The sequence below is a fragment of the Chenopodium album genome, chromosome 22 (assembly GCF_948465745.1).
Source record: "Chenopodium album chromosome 22, dcCheAlbu1.1, whole genome shotgun sequence".
Taxonomy (NCBI): Eukaryota; Viridiplantae; Streptophyta; class Magnoliopsida; order Caryophyllales; family Amaranthaceae; genus Chenopodium; species Chenopodium album.
The window spans coordinates 35,814,802-35,834,845 of NC_137855.1; the positions used below are offsets into that span (position 1 = coordinate 35,814,802).

General features: G+C 37.8%; 2 protein-coding genes across 2 annotated transcripts; one reads left to right on the forward strand and one right to left on the reverse strand.

Annotated features, from left to right (window-relative positions):
- Nucleotides 1-2,515: 2,515 nt before the first annotated feature.
- LOC145605905 (uncharacterized) lies at nt 2,516-4,276 on the forward strand. The gene is made up of 2 exons (XM_081661970.1): nt 2,516-3,202; nt 3,661-4,276. The coding sequence occupies exons 1-2, from the start codon at nt 2,584-2,586 to the stop codon at nt 4,026-4,028; spliced, it is 987 nt and encodes a 328-aa protein (XP_081518096.1). The 5' UTR covers nt 2,516-2,583; the 3' UTR covers nt 4,029-4,276.
- Nucleotides 4,277-12,350: 8,074 nt separating this feature from the next.
- Nucleotides 12,351-19,838, reverse strand: LOC145604636 (cytochrome c-type biogenesis ccda-like chloroplastic protein). Its single transcript, XM_081660540.1, has 12 exons — nt 19,668-19,838; nt 19,399-19,533; nt 18,699-18,753; nt 18,001-18,135; nt 17,814-17,899; nt 17,673-17,704; nt 17,130-17,291; nt 16,961-17,033; nt 16,762-16,862; nt 16,365-16,457; nt 12,850-12,896; nt 12,351-12,666 (listed from the first exon to the last, which is right to left on the reverse strand). The coding sequence occupies exons 1-12, from the start codon at nt 19,750-19,752 to the stop codon at nt 12,591-12,593; spliced, it is 1,080 nt and encodes a 359-aa protein (XP_081516666.1). The 5' UTR covers nt 19,753-19,838; the 3' UTR covers nt 12,351-12,590.
- Between the last annotated feature and the right edge of the window lie 206 nt (nt 19,839-20,044).

Consider the following 20,044-nt stretch of genomic DNA (forward strand, 5'->3'; position numbering starts at 1 on the left):
GAGTATATAACAAAAAGATAACATGTAGCTATTAATTTTAGACGTAACATTTATTTATTTATTTATTTTTTTTTGAGGGATAGAAGTAACATTTAGTATTAGGCTATATGCACCCACACCAGAATGTTTGAGAATTAATAAAATTACTCACTCACATGGTACATGAGAGCTAGTGAGCAAGGTACAAGTTCAACGGTCGACTCCATAAGATAGGCACTTTAAATCTTTAATTAATGATAAAGCCACAAACTAATGAAGACAATAAATAGAATTAATCAAATGCTAAATGACAGCCAGCTGACTGAATTCATAGTAATCGCGAAACTCAAAGCAAAATGGAAGACCTTAGTCAAAGAGATGTACAAGAATTCGTACATATTTTTATTAGACAATATAATAAACATCTAGTTCATTCTAAGAGCTAATCTTGGATAAGGATTATCAATTAATCAAATCATATCAAGAATACCATGGAAAGATGACAAGAAGTGTACAAATAAGAAATTACGTGTCTTAACTAAATCTCATGTATTTATACCATTTTCTATAGATGAAAAACCCTAATTGATTAGTAGTGTCTTTCACAAATTACAACATGAATTTTATTCATCAAACTTTATTATTAGTCCTAAACAAGTGAACATATCTTATCTAAATTAATACTCCCTCCGTCTTTTTATTAATGTCCACTTTTTTCTCTATTATGAGCGTTTAAATGATAGAAAATGGACATTAATAAAGAGATGGAGGGAGTAAGAATTTAATGATCTTTATATATGATAGTTATCAAATCTTAGACTTTATTAGATTTTATATATAAGGTGTTATTAGACCTTTAGCCTTGATTTAAATTTATCCGTGTTCATCCTTAACTTATCTTATTTGTATTATTCTGTATCTTAAGTTATTGAATTGGTCATGCTACGTGGACGTGCATGACAAATATAAATTATAGACTTCCTATATTTTAGGCTTTTAGCTCATATTCCTACATGATTACAGTACGTATGTATTACTCAATGGACATGGTAGAAGATTAGAAGTTGCATCGTTTGTTAAATTTCTGGCTTTCTGCACACAAACATAATCATGAATGAACGTCACCTCCAATCTCTTGCCTCGTCTTCTAACCTAGGCATACCCACTTTCGATCTCTAAGACTCTAACACACCTTCGACTGATTTAAACATCCGCCAAACTCAATATTTATACCTCCTTTATCTCTATGTACCATAATTTCTTTTCTTTAATTTGATCACAAGCTCAATATTTATACGACTTTGGCATTTGTCAATTAAGGATAGGATTTTGCTCACGAGCGTCCCAATACGTTAAATAACTAAATAAACTAATTCGTAATATATTATCTAAAATAAGTTTGAAATACATGTCAAAATCACGTATCAATTGATATAATTAATATTTAAATTACTTTAATATTTTCACTTTTAGGTGTTGTTTGGTCGGCTTAATTTCTTATGGGCATTCAAAATACCCATAAATTTCATTTTGGACTTGTAGATTGGTTGACATACAAAAATTAGGGATAAAACCCCCTTGGTAAGTTATAATTTTTATGTGAATTTACTTCCTCCATTTTCAACCAAATAAATTTGATGAATTCCCATAATTTTGATAAATAAAGTTGATGAATTTTGACTTTCCTAATAAACAAAACGAGAAAATACAAGTTGATATCCTTTATTAACAAAAAATTGTTAATATCAAGGATAATTTTGTAAATTTATACCCAATATCCCCCTTCTCTCTCCTCATCTATAGTATCACACCACTACAAAAAATCATCGTCATCACATAACCACCACTTGCGCGACCACTACACGACCTTTAGAGCCGCCCATCGCACCACATCACGACAATTAGCACATCCGCAAAGCTATTAACACCATTTCACAAGCAAATTCCTTTCCCTAAAGAGTTAATATATATGGGCCCATTTTACTTGCTTTGCAACTAGGGTGTCTTTTGTTTGGCTGGTCAGCCGGCCGGCCAATTTATAGTCACCAAGGTGGTCCATTGCCGGCATAGCCATGGGAGGGGAGGAGATAGAAGAAAATATTGGTGGTGGTGGTGGTAGAAGAAGAAGACCGTACTGTACTTGTATTTTGGGGGAAGAATTGAATCGGTAATATTTACATAGTTTGTTATGGAGTAATATTGAATATTAACTGAGTTTGCCTAAACAAAACGAGACACACCTCTTAGTTTTCTTGTTTAACGTCACAAAGACGTTCGTTAACTTTTTGCCTATTTTTAAAAGTAAAAATACCATTCTCGTACAGTAAAAGTAGATACTATAGCCACATGGCACGTGTCACGTCTACCTTACATAACCGGTGAACCGGTAAGATTCCACTCACCAAATCAACGCTCTCACAATCCAACGGTTGACATTCAATCACCCACCCCCAACAAATCCCTAACCCTCCATATCTTGCCCTTTATATATCCCCCATTTTCTCCCTTCCTAATTTCTCTCTCCTAAACCCTGTTCATACTTCATTTCACAAACACAAGAAACAAAAATCCAACAAAAACAAAACAAAATAAAAATAAATAAAAATGGGAACGTTACCGTTGAAAGCGGTGGTAGTATCAACCGGCGTCGTTTCACTAGCTGTGATACTCAAACTATCACTGCCGGTAATCCTAGACTTCCTCACCTCCGAGCTTCCTCTCTTCTGGTCACTTGCACTCTCATGGCTCAGACCTCCATACATGTACCTTCTCATCAACTGTATCATCATCTCCATTGTTGCATCCTCCAAGCTTCAGCCACGTGGCGGTGATGGAAACGCCGGAACCCTAAATCCGGCGCCGGCGAGCTTCCCGGTGGTGCATACTGAAGATGTACACGTGGCGGTCATGGAGGTCGCTAAGGAGGATGATGTGGTGGTATTCGGATACGTCGAGAGTCCGATTGTTAATAAAACTGATAAATCCGTTGTTTCGGTGATGGAAATGGAGAAGGTTGTTGGAGGTGGTGGTGGTGATGACGTGGAGGAGAGAGAAAATTTTGAGGATGGTGAGGAATTTGTGTTGTCGAAGCCGGTGTGGAACTCGCCGGAGAAAAGTGCGCCGGTGGTGGTTGTGCCGGAGTTTTCGCCGTTATCTTCCGCGGAGAAGCCGCCTTTTTCGGCGAGGTTTGGTTATCGGAGAGCTGTTAAAGCTAGTCCTGAAGGTAATTTTCTCTCTCCTCCATTTCTATTAAATTCAATAATTTTCACAAAAAATTTGATTATTTTATTGTAATATTTGCTGAAAATTTTTCCTTTCAAAAAATATTCGCTGAAAATTTAACCTCACTTTTATTTTTGAATCTGAATTAATTCATTACATAACTTGCAGATTTTTGTACAATTTTTCATGTACAAATATGTTTTTGGTGAGAGATTATTGATATAGAAGAGATTTGATTTTATGTCTTAATTAGTCGATTTAGCTTAAAATTACACTGTTTTGAAATCGGATTTTTAATTTACAGTTTTATATATGTCATAATTTTTCAGTAGATTGAATTGTATCAGAATACAAATTAATTTTAGTTTGCTTTCAAAAATTTGAAATTAAACGGTAAAATGATGAATAAATTTGAATTCAATCGGTATTCTAACGGTAACAAATGACACATGTGAGCAGGAAAAGCAGTGCTGAAAGTATCAAGGCCAAAAAAGCAAGAAACACTGGAGTCCACGTGGCGGACGATAACAGATGGACGGTCAATGCCGTTGACACGTCATCTGAAGAAGTCCGAGACATTCGCCGGAGCATCGCCGGAGGAGTCTCCGGTGAAGGTGATGAAGAAATCTGACACTTTCAACAACGGAAGCGGGAGCGCATCGCCGGCAAGTGCGAATACGAGGCTGAGGAGAGAGCCGTCGCTGAGTCAAGATGAGTTAAACCGCCGTGTCGAGGCGTTTATCAAGAAGTTTAACGAGGAGATGCGGTTGCAACGGCAAGACTCACTTAATCAATACAAAGAGGTGGTTGGTCGTGGGTCCCACTAGAAAAACTAATTTTGGGTTGTAATGAAAAAAATTAAAATGTAAAAAAGATATAATAATTATCTTTTTCGGATTTATAATTTTTTAATTTTTTAAGGGGTGGGATTTTGAGAGTAGAGTTCAATGTGAGCTAGGTTGATGCAAAGCTTTCTTTTGCATTTCTAGCAGGAAATCAATTTGGTTTGGTTAGAACCCTGTAATTAGCTCGATTTTTGGTTCTCCCTTGGCTATGTTTAATTTGGTTTTATGAAGGAAATTACGGATATGACAAGAAATTCTCATTTGTTAGCGAAATAATGTTATATTGAAAAAGGAAAAAAAAAAAAAACAACCTTCAATAAGTCAATATACACAAATTTGTCAATTGATTTTCATTTGTCTTAGACTAATGATATTCAAGTCTTTCTTACCAATTACCGTTTAATCAAACTTTTTGACATAAACTTGACTATGGTAATGTTTGATTTTTAATCAAGAATTGCGTTGGATTCTTAATTTATGCAGTACACATATTGAATTTGGTTTATGTTTTCCATTGTTTACTTCTATTATCGATCATAAAACATAAGCCAATATAAACATATGTTACTAAAGGAGAAGTATTGTTTAATGAAAGATATTACCTATGGCAATTCTTTAGTACTCCGTATTTTTCTTGATGATTTTTGTACTCTTATGTACAATTGTACTATTAAAGGAACAAAATATTCTCATGGCCTAGAGAGTTAATTTCTCAATTGACGGTTTAATGTATGTGTGCACCTGAGAAAATAAATAGATTTTTTTTTTCTTTTAAATCTTCTTTTCAAAACCAGCTTAGATGTCATAATCTTACAATAGTAACGGAAGGAAAAGGGATAAATAATTAAATATGCACAAATTTTTGTATGCGGCTGGCCACATGGTGCGGCAGGGGTTACTTGTATGGTGTTACTATAGGTATTACTTGTTTCTGGGATTACTTGTATGGGTGTTACTGGTTTAGTCAGGGATTATTTGTAGGTGTTACCTGTATTCTGGGGTTACTTGTATGAGTGTTACTAGTTTTGGTCAGGAGTTACTTGTATTATGGGGTTACTTGTATTGGTGTTACTAGTTTTGGTCAGGGGTTACTTGTAGGGTGTTATTGGTTTGGTACGAGATTTTGGTCTGGGGTTACTCAACCCATTCAAGTGTTCCATACAAGTAACCCCAGAATACAAGTAACTTCTACAAGTAACACCTACAAGTAACTCCAGAAACAAGTAACCCAGAATACAATTTTTTTTTTCAAGAGTTACTTGTACGATGTTACTGGTTTTGGTCATGGGTTACTTGTAGGGTGTTACTAATTTTGGTCGGGGTTACTTGTAGGGTGTTACTGGTTTGGTATAGGGCATACGTACAAGCAACCCTTGAACAAGTAACCTTGAATAAGTAACTCATACAAGTAACTCATGCATACAAGTAACCCATGCATACAAGTAACCCTTAAATAAGCTAGTAACTCATATAAGTAACCCTTGAATAATTAATCATACAAGTAACTCTTGAATTAACTCATACAAGTAACCCCGGAATAAGTAATCCATACAAGTAACCCCTTAAAAAAAAACAAGTAACCCCTAAAAAATACAAGTAATCAGTAACTCATGAAAAAAATAAAACAAGTAACCCCTAAATGATACAAGTAACCCCTGAATAAGTAATCCATACAAGTAACTCTTGAAAAAAAAAATATAAGTAACCCCTAAATAAGTAATCATACAAGTAACTCCTGAAAAAAAAAATACAAGTAACACCTGAAAAATACAAGTAACCCTGACAATACCAGTAACTCCCATTATTTTTGCTGACTTGGCAGTAGGCCACACCATGTGGCCTGCTGCACCAAAAAGGCACTGTTAAATATGACTTTTGTATAGATTTGTAATGAGTGACTAATGCATGATGTGTAACCCTCAATGACCTCAAACATCATTAGATTGTGCTTCTTTACAAGCCAAACAAGGAAAATACAAAAGAAAATGTTGATGGTTAAGAATATTGGATAAACAAGCAAATGCCTTAAAAGTATAGTTAAAACAAAAGAAGGTGTTTTGGTCCTTGGTCATCCAACTTTTGCCTTATCTAAGCATGGTCGGCCATAACGGTTGCATGGGTTCCAAAAATATTGATCACAAAATTCAGCATTTTTTTGGGAAGGCGGCTACTTGGCTATGTGGCCTAGCAATTAGTAGAAATCTATGTTGTTCTTTGCTTCTTTATCTTTGTCATTGTCGGCAGAAAATTGTTGGGAAATTCCAAGCAATGGTCCATGCATTGCTGCATTACTCTACCAAATACATGCTTGATGGTGGGTTGAATGTTACTTAAGTGCGTGTGTCAAAACAAACAATTGACACTACTTATGCACGCGGGTATAACGTACAATCGACATGTTTCAGACATAAACCATTGTGTACTAATGAGAAAACACGATAATTTATAATTAGTGTAGGTGACAATTTGATTGTTTGGATTAGATTTGGCGATGGTTAATGTAATTCAACTTAAAACATACTCGATAGACTTAATCATTCAAAGCAAGTTCGGACCAGGTTATATATGTATGAAATAAACATTTTAAAACTTTTAGATGAGCGTCTAGAATATAAATCGAACAATTTAGTTTAATCATTTTCTAGTGCATGCAAGATTATTCAGGTCGCTAACTCAAATTAGGTTGGTTTACCAGGTCAAATTTGCATTTATCACTAGATCCTTTGATGTACACAATTATACAAAGTACAATCTTACAGACAGTGAAATCCACTTATGTGTGGAGCCTCCTCTCATTTATCAAAACTTTGCAAAATGCAAGGCATCAGACCAATGTTGAGCCCAGGCCTGCTATACAATTCACTTATGCTCGAAGGAAGTCTAAATCAGCTGCATCTAATGGCTGATTGTGCTGGAAGAATGAGCTGGATTTTCTGTTACAAGTTGTTATCCTTAAGGGCAGCTTAGTAATTCCGTTCTAGTTTAATATTCCCTAAGCAGTTAGTTTGTTATGGCTAATTGTATTTAATAAGGAATTCGGCTGTAGAAATGATTATGCAAAAAATATAATTAAGTGAATGAACTTGGAGAGATTCTCTTCCTCTCGAATGAAGAGCATTTGTATTGCTTGATTGCTTTGATCTTCAATACAAAATATCAGTTACTTGTCTGAATTTTCTCTGTTTCTTCCTAATTACAATCCTCTGTTTTAGCTAAGTCCTAGCAAATTTGGTATCAGAGCAGTTGCGATTCTTACCGGATAAGGAGATGGCTCGCTTGACTCATGCACAGCGCCTAGACTTACTGGAGCAGGAGATTGCCGGAGTTCCTGGTCGCGTGGCCCAGGAGGTCACTGAAGCTCTGGCAGCGCTCAAATCCGACCTCACTGCCCAGTTTGCTGCTGGAGCAGAGAGAAATCGGTCGAAAAACCGATCGTCCTTGGGAAACGGACCACCCTATCAGTGGGACAACCCGTTTGCAGGACCGCAACCACGGCTGGAGCATGGTGATGGCGGTCAATCGAGTTGGAGGCTGAGAAAACTCGATTTGCCCCTGTTTGATGGCACGAACCCCGACGGGTGGATCCTACGAGCTGAACGTTTCTTCCATTTTTACCGGTTGACGGCTGAAGATCAGATGGAGGCTGCGGTGGTGGCGCTCGAAGGCGATGCCCTGTTGTGGTACCAGTGGGAACACCGGCGCCACCCGTTACATGCTTGGGAAGATTTGAAGAGATTGATACTCCGCCGTTTCCGCACCACCGCCACGGGTACCCTTCACGAGCAGTGGCTTGCTCACCAGCAAACTGGCTCGGTGGCCGATTACCGTCTCCGATTCATTGAACTACTAGCTCCGATTGAAGGGGTGCCTGAGGAAATCGCAAAAGGGCAGTATATCAATGGATTGAGGGAGGATATCCGGGTCGAGGTTCGGATCTTAGATCCGATTACCTTGGATCGGGCAATGGAGCTTTCCATGAGGATTGAGGAGAAGCTGAAGCTCAGCCCAAAACCGAGGCCCAATTCCAGCCTACCCAGTTGGAGAACCCCGAACCCAACTTACAGATCCAACCCACAAACTACCTACCCAAATAACCCGAACCAAAACACAAACCCAAACCTAAACACAAACACCCACCCTTCCCAAAATCGCACCACCACCCCATTTTCCAAAACCACCGGAGAAATAAGGCGGTTGACGGAGAAGGAGGTTCAGCAGAAGAGGGAGCAGGGATTATGTTTCCGTTGCGATGAGAAATGGAACTTGAATCACCGCTGTCGCCGCCGCGAACTGAGTGTGTTGCTCACGGAGGATGACAGCGACGGAGAAGCTAGTGAGCAGGGCGAGATCGCGGCGGCTGAAATTGAAGCACCCGTAGCTCCGCCTCTCTCCACACCTCTTGCGGTGGAGCCGGGAGTATCTATCTGCTCAGTTATGGGAATTACCAGCCCAAAAACTATGCGCCTGGAAGGTGTGATCAATGGCGGCAAGGTGGTGGTAATGGTGGACCCTGGTGCGACCCATAATTTTATTTCCACGGTGGCGGCGAACCATTTACAATTACCCATCACGGAGTCTAGAAGTTTTGGTGTCACGTTGGGAACAGGGGCGGCCGTGCAAGGTGAAGGGGTTTGCGTTGGGGTGTTGTTGGAGCTGTAGGGACTCGTGTTCAGGGAAGATTTCCTTGTCCTACCATTAGGCAATTCTGATGTTATCTTGGGGATTCAATGGCTCGAAAAATTGGGAACGATTGCTTCTAATTGGAAAACACAGACTCTGCGTTTTCAGGTGGGTGGGGAGTCTGTCACCTTGAGGGGAGATCCGCAGCTGGGAAGATCTTGTATCACACTCAAGGCTATGGTAAAGACCATATCAAAAGCTGGCCATGGTGTTTTGTTGGAGTTTAATTATCTGGAAAATTCTGGGGAGGAGATTCCGCCATGTCCAGAAGCTCTCGAGCCCCTGCTAACTCAGTTTCAAGAAGTGTTTCAGATGCCTAATGGGTTGCCCCCTCAACGATCGGTGGATCATTCAATCACCTTGAAGAGTGGAGCAAATCCAATCTCAGTTCGTCCCTATAGATACCCGCAGTATCAAAAAGATGAAATCGAAAAGTTGGTGAGGGATATGCTTGCAGCAGGTATAATACAACCCTCTACTAGTGCTTTTTCTAGTCCTGTGCTGTTGGTAAAAAAACGAGATGGTTCATGGCGTTTCTGTGTTGACTATCGTGCTTTGAATAAAGAGACTATCCCCGATAAATTTCCTATCCCTGTAATTGATGAATTGTTGGATGAATTGTTTGGTGCTACTGTATTTTCTAAATTGGATCTTAAATCTGGGTATCATCAGATTCGGGTCAAGGAGTCGGATGTTCATAAAACTGCTTTTCGAACCCACGAGGGCCATTACGAATTTTTGGTGATGCCCTTTGGCCTCACCAACGCCCCTGCCACTTTTCAGTCGTTAATGAATGACGTGTTTAGACCATTTCTCAGGAAGTTCGTCTTAGTTTTCTTTGACGATATACTTGTTTACAGCAAGTCTATGACAGAGCACCAAGAGCATTTGCAGCAAGTTCTGTCCACTATGGCTACGCATTCCCTTTATGCTAACCTCAAGAAATGTGAGTTTGGGAAGGCTAAGGTGGCCTACCTTGGTCATGTAATTTCAGAAGATGGGGTTGGAGTTGATGCATCGAAGATTCAAGCTATGCTGGAATGGCCCGTGCCTCAAGGTCTTAAGGAGCTCCGGGGTTTTTTGGGACTCACGGGGTACTACAGAAAATTCATTCAGAGTTATGCCTTGATAGCTAGCCCTCTAACTGATCAGCTTCGCAAGGAGGGATGGGGTTGGACAGAAGAAGCCACTAAATCCTTTGAGGCATTGAAGGCTGCCATGACTCAGGCCCCTATCTTGGCTATGCCCGATTTTTCTCAGCCATTCATTGTTGAAACAGACGCTTCAGGTCATGGTTTAGGAGCTGTGTTGCTCCAGGGAGTACACCCAATTGCGTACTTCAGCAAAGTCTTGGGGATGCGTGCTAGGTTGAAGCCTATATATGAGAAAGAACTTATGGCAATAGTGTTTGCTATCGAAAAGTGGAGACATTATCTTTTGGGAAGGCAATTTGTGGTACGAACCGATTAAAAGAGTTTGAAGTTTTTGTTGGAACAAAGAGAGGTGGGGCAAGCATATCAAAAATGGGTGAGTAAGTTGCTGGGGTACTCCTTTGAAATTCACTACAAACCCGGCCCTTGTAACAAGGTTGCTGATGCTTTATCGCGTCAATTCTCACCTGAACTCTCTGCTGTCATAAGCACATGTGGACTGAGTTGGGAGGTTATTCGTGGTTTCATTACCAAGGATCAGGCCCTGCAAAAATTGATATCCCAATTGCAGAATGGGGAGGCTGTTCCTAAATGGTTTTCACTAGAGAGTGGTATTCTGAAGTACAAGGGAAGAGTGGTGCTTCCGAGGAATTCTGAGCTTATAACCCTGTTTCTAAGGGAATTTCATGACTCACCTGTTGGTGGCCATGCTGGGGATCTGAAGACTTATCAGAGAATGGCTGGGGAATGGTATTGGGAAGGCATGAGAAAGGATGTTTATAATTATGTCAGACGTTGTCATGTGTGTCAGCAAAATAAATCTTCTACTCTCTCTCCTCTTGGCTTACTTCAGCCCTTACCCATTCCGGACACCATTTGGGAGGACGTTTCCATGGACTTTATTGAGGGATTGCCCAAATCCTTGGGGTGGGACTCAATCCTTGTGGTGGTTGACAGGTTGTCCAAGTATGGGCATTTCATTCCTTTAAAACATCCATTCACTGCTCAAATTGTGGCTCAAAATTTTTCCAAGGAAATTATCCGTCTTCATGGCATGCCATCCTCTATTGTCTCTGATCGGGACAAAATTTTTCTGAGTATTTTTTGGTCGGAGTTATTTAGGCTTCAAGGCACTCAGTTGAAAAGAAGCACCTCTTATCATCCTGAGTCCGATGGCCAAACTGAGGTTGTGAACAAGGGTGTAGAGTCCTACTTGCGTTGTTTTGTCAATGGAAAACCCAAGACATGGGCTACCTGGCTGCCTTGGGCAGAATACTGCTACAATACTGCTTTTCACAGTGCCACCAAGTGCTCTCCTTTTAAGGCTGTGTATGGCAGGGATCCCCCTTCCTTGTTGCGTTTCATACCTGGTAGTACTAATGTCTCTTCACTGGAAAATCAGTTGCTGGAGAGGGATGCCATTTTGGATGACCTTAAATTTCATTTAACCAAAGCTCAGATTTATATGAAACAATATGAGAATAGGAGCAGAAGGGATGGTTCTTTTCAGGTTGGGGATTTGGTCTATGTGAAGCTCAGACCATATAGACAGCAGTCCTTGGCTAAAAGGTTGAATGAGAAGCTTTCTCCGCGCTATTATGGTCCCTATCCTGTGCTCCAACGTATTGGGGAGGTTGCCTACAAGCTTGAACTACCTGCTACTGCTCGTATTCATCCTGTTTTCCACATCTCTCAGCTCAAGCAAGCCATAGGAACAGGACATAAAGCCTCTCCCTTGCCTGTACAGCTTACTTCTGAGTTAGTGCTTGAAGTGGAGCCAGAAGCTGTTCTTGGAGTGAGGACTACTCAGGCTGCTACAGAAGTTCTGGTTCAATGGAAAGGGTTACCTGATTGGGAAGCCACCTGGGAGGACTTCACTGAACTTGATTGCAGATTCCCTCACTTCCACCTTGAGGACAAGGTGAATCTTTGGGAAGGGGGTATTGCAAGGCATCAGCCCAATGTTGAGCCCAGGCCTGCTATACAATTCACTTATGCTCGAAGGAAGTCTAAATCAGCTGCATCTAATGGCTGATTGTGCTGGAAGAATGAGCTGGATTTTCTGTTACAAGTTGTTATCCTTAAGGGCAGCTTAGTAATTCCGTTCTAGTTTAATATTCCCTAAGCAGTTAGTTTGTTATGGCTAATTGTATTTAATAAGGAATTCGGCTGTAGAAATGATTATGCAAAAAATATAATTAAGTGAATGAACTTGGAGAGATTCTCTTCCTCTCGAATGAAGAGCATTTGTATTGCTTGATTGCTTTGATCTTCAATACAAAATATCAGTTACTTGTCTGAATTTTCTCTGTTTCTTCCTAATTACAATCCTCTGTTTTAGCTAAGTCCTAGCACAAAACACAAGAAATCCTTTTTCCACCCCTCATTATTGAGGGATCTCATTAGCACGTGATTTTCCTTATTAATTAGGATTAATTAAGAAAAAGATACTACATCTGTCATATACAGAGGATTTGACAAAGTAAGGATTGATTATAACTAGTATACACTTGGATATACATGGTTCAAGAATGTTAGCTGATACAAACTAAGTTTCACACTCAGAATTTGGAACTGACTATTAGTATGTCCTACAGTGTACAGGAACTTGGATTCGACGTTTGGCACCTTTGATCTTATATACCTTGGCACACGAAGATAATACTATGTATTCTTGCAAACAAATCTAATATTAACTTTTAGCTCTGGATACCTACATCACCATTGTGGTAGTAGGAAAAAGTCTATCCAGCAAACTATACAGACCTCCGCCTAGGAGGAGGGCGCCGCTGCAATCACAATCAGATTCAAGCAGAGAGGAAACCGTAAATACAAGTGAAAACTGGAAAAAATGATATAGACCATAAATGATACTTTGTACTACACATATTAAACTACAAGACACAAAGTGACCAAAACGGAAAAGAAAATCGAGTAACTGAAAAAACTGTGTTCCAGATAAAGAAGGTTACCTCATTGGGTTGATCCAAGCTGAAAACTTGCGAAATGAAAGCAGCCTCTGCAGATACATAAGACGGTAAGCAACATGGAAGGAAAATCATGATTGTAAATCTCAACATAAACCTTTTGAAGTATTTTAGGAAAGAAAGCGAAGTGTTCAACGAAAACTCATTATGTTATCATGTCGGGTAGATCCTGATTGCCCATAGGGATTGGTTGATGGTTTCCAACACAGTTCACAGTTCTCTAAAGTCGTAAATGGTTTCCTACAAGTGGTTAGCCTAAAGAAAAATGGTTTCCTACAACATGGTTTCCTGATTTGTTTAATCTCAGTATATTATTACCATCTGAAGCCCTCAATTTGAAGATGATTACTGTTTTCAGTATAATTAAGCACACATGCTGTTAAATCAGTAGATTTCTCATTCCCCAGCAGTTTCCCAGTTGGAGGTTAAACCAATGAAGTTGAGCAGAAGGATTCCAGACAAATCTTATATATAGTTCTCAGACACGACCTTCTGAGACGGGGACACACTGGGGGATTCCAGGAATCACCCCCAAACTCCAAGTGAAGCATAAGATATCCCTTCAACTACCTGGGCTCATGGTTGACATTACCAAGGTTAGCTAGGTACCTATCTCTCTTTAGTAGCCACTAAGATTTTTCTTTCAGTGGGAGGGGATGCAATGGAGAGAATTGGTTTATGAAGTGATAAGAGTGGCCTAATTAAGCGACAAGTTATCATGGCTGTCTATGCGTATCACTTACTCTTCATAGCTGATAAAAATTTGGAGACGCTATGTGGATCAAGATGGTGACAACACTAACAAGAATATGTCTGTATGGTGATAGTCAACATCAAGCAACCTCCATAGGAAACACATCTCTTACGCTTCTAAAGCACATTGAACTAGTTCATCTTTTACTCTGGTTTCGTGACACTTAGACGTTTATCAGTCTCTTCTTGTGGCTGATGTTTTGATAGGGTTTAGACTAATTGGACAAGCTGATATTCAAAAGTACCTCCCCTCTCCACATTGGTACTACCACTAATCCTTTAAAAGGAAATCCAATCAAAATTGAGGCCACTTCCTCAGTCAGTCCATCAAAATTCTATGGAGTAAAATTCTCATTTTTTTTTTTCATCCACATAAGCCACCTTCCCATAATGTTTCCAAGATATAATTTGAATTGCAAGCTGTCATCCTGGTGATGAGGCAGGGAGTATTATTATCAATGATCCTATATGATCCATTTCATTCTGGAAAAATTCTAGTGCTAACTTACCGAGAAAATGATAATGAGCTGATCTTATTAGGTTTCCTTATTTTGGATCATGCTTAAGGTCATGATTCCCTGATAGCATGAAAGGACAATTGGCATTAAAAAAAACCATTTCATCTAGGATACCAACAGGTTGCTTGGGCCTCCATTATTGGATCTATTACACTTGTGTTACTACACTAATCTTAAAATTTTCAATACCCACTCAGTAATTCAACAATTGTCCTCAGTTTCACGATGACCTGCTCCTGGTATTATTCCATGACATTCGTTATATGAGCCTCTTCAACCGGACTTTGTCTATGCATTTGATGCATTGCCTTGCAAAAAGCTATTCTTAATGGAGGGCTTTTTTTTTTCCACTTTTCTCAATACTAGGGGATCCTACGCGCGCGATGCGCGCGGTATAGGTAGTGTTTCAAGTTGAGTTATTGCAGTTAGTCTTAATACCTTATGCATGTTTGCATATATTTTATTATAACTATTTGTACATATGCGATTAATATGTTGAATGTCATGTATCTTAGCAATGCTCAAAACTTTAGCAAATTACTCTAGAATTAGTGAAGGAGTTGTATAAAGCATTGAGTTCTAGACATAGAAATGTTTGCTATATTTAAAGTACAGATTGAAATGGTTCAATTAGCAGACATCACATGTCTATATTTTTCTTGTTTTCATATAAGATACCAATACACCTCACTTTAAGTTTTAATCGATTAAAGTTATGATCGTAATAATTACAGTAAATGTCATTTAACAATGATTGCCTTGTAAATAATTTATTTTACAGAGTAAATTAATGTTATAAGTCATTAATTTATTTTGTTAAAGTTACAAAAATAATGAAGTTATTTTCTTGAATCGGTAAAAAATGTAGTGGACAAAATGGACCAAGTAACCTCAAAAACTAAGGGTCTGTTCTCATACAATTATTTTCAGTTCAGTATAGTTCAGCTCTAATAAGTTCAGTTTAGTTCAATTCAGTTCAGCTCCTAATTTCCTTCTCTCATAAAATATTCATTTCAATTTTGTTTAGTTCAGCTCTAATAAGTTCACTTCAGTTCACATATCTTAATGCTTTCGGAATCAACGAACATAGTGTGTCCTAAGTCGGTAGCAAGATCAGAAGGCTCCAAGAGCCCTGGATAAAGATTGAAATCTTGAACTAATCAAAACTCTCATTCAATTCAGTTCAGCTCAATTCAGTCAATGAGAACATACCCTAAGTTAAGTGGAGAAATAAGGTCCAAGGATTAATAACAGTAGATGTTGAGTGATTGACTGTGTGAAATTGTCAATCAAGTTCATTCCCAATTCAAATTTCTACCAAGCTAATCTTCAGTTCAAATGAGTAAAAACTTGGGTAATTATTGCTTGGACCTTAAGAGTCACCAAACTAACTAAACTATCTCAATGGCATTAATACCGCAATCTCTTGAATAACTTTCTGGTTATTGTATTTGACCAACCTTTGTCTTAGCTTCTAGTATATTTTTTTTGTTAGAAATACTCATATAATCTTTCGGATTTCACTTTCATGAACTTTTTTAAATGAACCAATACCCTTGTAAACTTATATCAAAATCACGGACATCGATTTTCTCTTACTGTCCAAAATATAACTGATTCACCAACCCACACTTGAGCCTGATTTCTCATATATCAATTTCAGTTTCAACACAGTTGCTTTTGCACTATATTGGACAAATGCTTGCTTCTATAGTTTCTTGTGCTTCATATAGGAAAGAATGTAAAATCAAAACCTCTCATAATCATACTTATGAAGGTTAGGTTTAAAAAAAAAATACTTATGAAGGTTAGAATAATTAAAGCAATCCTAAATTGATTATACTGACAAGTGAGCAATTAAATTAACGATAAAACCCATGTTGTGAAATTGATCAATAATAACAAATTACAATAAAATAAATACATTGATTATTCATAAACTACTCATACAACATTAATGGGGGTATAAAGGTAATTAAACATTTTCAGGGTTAAAAATGTCCTAACACTATTCATAAGAGTATTTTCCCACTTTTTATAAGGTAGGGATTTGTGGAAAGTCAACTAAGAAAAATTGTGAATTGAGGTGGTATTACTGAAATTATTGACCAGCCATTATTTAACACTCATACGTCATGAGCATGCAAAGCAAAGATTCATTACACCATAAAATAAAGTAATAAAAGGTTATCTTCACAAGCATCTGATCAAAAGGAAAGAAAGCGGTACCTGCAATGCACCAGCAAAAGATGCAGCCAACAGCAGAGGAGCAACATAGCCTGTGGTGTAGGTCAGCAGTAAGCTGCCCCCAATTAGAGGATCCTGTCACAAAATTCTCAAGTTAAATAAAGATAGTAAATAGGATCAAAGCAGCAAGGTTGAAGAAAGTTAAAATCATGCTGCACCTACTCCACAAACTTTATTCTCTACACACTTGATCATCAAAATGTTTTGTTTATAGATGCTCCATTTACACAATTATTTGAGGTGGAAAATGGTAATAATTACATCAGTAATTCTAGCATGGTAAGCATCTACCCATCAACTAGCACCCTGAGGTTAAAAGATGCCACCCTCTTAAAAAGTATACTCTCACCATATGAGTTTCATCAAAGATCTAGTATACCTTAGTTGAAGCCACATAACCAAGTAGAGTGGCCAGTACAGGTGTGCTGCAGGGTGATGCGGCCAAAGCAAATGTAAGACCAGCCAAATATGCTTGCACACCTGGCACACAAAAACAGTTCCCATAGCTTCACTAGTCAGGCCATTTCTAGGGATATGCTTCAGCTGTTCAGTAAAAACTAAAAGCTCTAAATGCTTACTCGAGGGGAAGTTTGCAGCTGCTGCACGGGGATCAAAGTCATTGAAAAATGATGGAAGCTGCAACTCAAGTATCTGCGATGTCAAACAATAAAGGGGAAATAAATGTCAGAGGAGTCGGCAAGTAACTAAGAAGCGGGATTAGAGTTTCACTAATACATAATGCATTACCTCTAAAAGATTAAGGCCCATCACAATAGCAAGACCAGATGCAACCAAAGGCAACCCGCTGCCTATTTGTCCATAAGCTTTTCCAGCAAAAGAGGCTCCAACACCAAGGAGTGCCAGCGTAGTAGCCAATCCTAATGCGAAAGCAATGGAATCACCAACGACCTGAACATAAAAAGGTGAAAAGATGAAAACTTCTATACAATTTCACCAATCTAATTAAAAAAAGTATGGCCTAAAAAATTATGCACATAACATCGAGACCCAGGGCTTTCAACTCAATAACTATACACCTCATGTAAAATTAGTAGAAGATAATGTCCATTAGTTTCTTCTCTTATCAATTTTAGAAAACTGAATAAGTTACAATGCATCAGAAAAGTTCTAATTTTCTTTCAGCTTTTACTTTCTTTTTCATTTAGAGTTTTTTTTGAAAGTGGGAGAATCTCTTCATAAGAAACAACATTTTCATAAAAAAATAAAAAGGTTAAATTTATAATAATAGTAATAAAACAAGAAAAACAAAAACAAAAAAATATTTATCACCTGTGCACGGCTTTTTCCAGAGCCATAAGCACCTGAATGAATTCAATGAATATGATCAACTTCTGATAGAAATTATACATAGCAATATATCTATTGAAGTAGCAGGAATTGACACAACAGTCATCTAAGATAATAGCTTACCTATATAACCAAGTGTTAATGGCAAAACACTTAGTGTACAAGGGGAAAGGCTGGTTACCAGTCCAGCTCCAAAAATGACAGCCAGACTGATAAAAGAGTAGGTAAAAACAACAGAAGTTAAAAAACGACGGCATGATCACGATATCAAACATACTATATGCAGCTCATAAGACAAAATTACAATTACCTTGTAAAACTAAGAGCCGACAACTGATCCAAAACAGCTTCATTGGCTTGTTGCCCAGCTGAATATAGAAGACCTCCAAACCAATCTCCAATAGTCCCATCGGCTAGCATATAGATAGATGCCGCCTTATCCTGTCTTGAATAATAATAAGTCTAGTCCTTGAGGTCATTCATATCATACTAGAGAGCAAACTACGATGTAACACATACTGCACTTTGTATTATAAGATATGGGTATACTAAAGTGCACTAAACTCTTAGCATCATATATTAGTTTACTCTCCTTAAGATTTCAGGAACATAAAATCCAGTTATATCAAGATACTTTAAATTAAATTGTTGAGGCGATTCAAGTGATAATTGTCTTATATCACTATTAAACTTAATAGAAATTAGCACTGGTTAGAAGCAACAGCACTGGTGGATGACAGAAGAGCTTCCCCTTTTATTTTTTTGGCAATTGGATAACTACATTTTATGGGATACCTAAGTATCCAAGTTTTATGGGATACCTAAGTATCCAAGATAAACACTATATAAGTCATGAACATTTCCAAAGCCGAATGCTCAACAAAATGGGGTAAGACTATCTATAAGTGAGCATGGATCATTTATTCATTGAATGTATTTTTCACAAGTATGATACAGGAAATAAAGATATAGCAAAGTGCAAACCATAACAAAGAGGAGAAATCATACATTATATCCTCCATTTGGATGGCATTTGCTGGGTCAATCGCAAGCAAATTAACTACTGCAGTTGTCCAAAAGAAAACGATGCAAGTGAGCACCAATGCATCAAACATTACTATTCAATACAAAATCTCTATGCCTTTACTAAAGTACTATCTTACTACAGAGCATATTACTAGTCAACTATAATTCATACTTTCCGTGTGCCCGAGTTTCATAACTAATAGAAACTACTTTGTATATGAGGAAATGTAGTATCCCAACTTTGGTAATTATATCAGAAAGAAGAGAACCTCAGTCTTGTACCCAAATACACCTAAAGATAAGTTTATGCAAGTGTATTATTTGCTCAATTTACCATTCATGCTCATTTTGAGAATTTCAAAAGAGCAAAATTGATCAAATGAGCAAAAAAAAAAAAAACTTGTGTACACCTAACTCGGGTACAAAAAAATATTCTGTAACAAATAGAACCAGACACAGCTTTTTCAATAGAATTTAGCTAGTCATATCAACAATTGTATGATTCCTAATTCAAATTACCATATAAACAATGAAAATTAATAGTAGAAATTAATTGTCATGTTGATAATGTAACTCAATCATGTAATTCAATTATTCGAACTAGTAATGTGACAACTAAATCCGGACAGGGATATACGTATGTTTCCGGCTACTCCGGTGAAAGGATTAATAGAGGGCTCACCAGCCAATGAATTCACAACCGTTAAGGCATACACTTTGCTCTTCAAATCATTCTTTGACATCAAAACATCATCTTGCTCATATTTCTGTACACTTGAATCCCTCTTTAACATGTTTATGGGCACCCTTTTCCCCACTGAAAAAACGGAATTGATTAGTTTTGTTATTGCAGAATTTGTTAAATTCAAACAAAATAAACCCAAAACCCAACTTCATTATTTACAAATACAATGAGAATTTTGCATTTAAAGACATAGGAATTGGACTGACCATTATAAGTTTGAGCATGAAATTTATGGGTTGAAAATTTGAAGAAATTCCCAGTAAAACCATTGCAATGACCCAACAAACTCATCACAAAAAAAATTGCAGAGAGAATTAGAAGAGAGAGAAGAGGAAATGAGTAATGGCTGGATTTTTCTTTTGTTCCCTTGCCCTCTTATTATGTGTGTTAATATAAGCTCCACGAGTAAGCAAGTTTAAATTGCAAAACTACTCTAGTTTTTAAACTCGGGTGATATCCGGGGTATTACATACTACCTCTGTTATTTTTAGATGTAATCAGTTTTTAAGCTCGATGTCCCGGGTTATTACATACTACTTCCGTTATTTTTTAGATTCAAATTATTTGTGAGATATAAAATATT

What these genes read in the sequence shown, in the direction of transcription:
- LOC145605905 (XM_081661970.1), top strand. Translation starts at nt 2,584, where the DNA reads ATGGGAACGTTACCGTTGAAAGCGGTGGTAGTATCAACCGGCGTCGTT. An exon ending in TGTTAAAGCTAGTCCTGAAG is followed by an intron (nt 3,203 to 3,660) that starts GTAATTTTCTCT and finishes ACATGTGAGCAG; the next exon opens with GAAAAGCAGTGCTGAAAGTA.
- LOC145604636 (XM_081660540.1), bottom strand. Translation starts at nt 19,752, where the DNA reads ATGAGTTTGTTGGGTCATTGCAATGGTTTTACTGGGAATTTCTTCAAA. An exon ending in TCGGCTCTTAGTTTTACAAG is followed by an intron (nt 17,900 to 18,000) that starts GTAATTGTAATT and finishes CTCTTTTATCAG; the next exon opens with TCTGGCTGTCATTTTTGGAG. An exon ending in GTTATGTGGCTTCAACTAAG is followed by an intron (nt 16,458 to 16,761) that starts GTATACTAGATC and finishes ATTTTGTGACAG; the next exon opens with GATCCTCTAATTGGGGGCAG.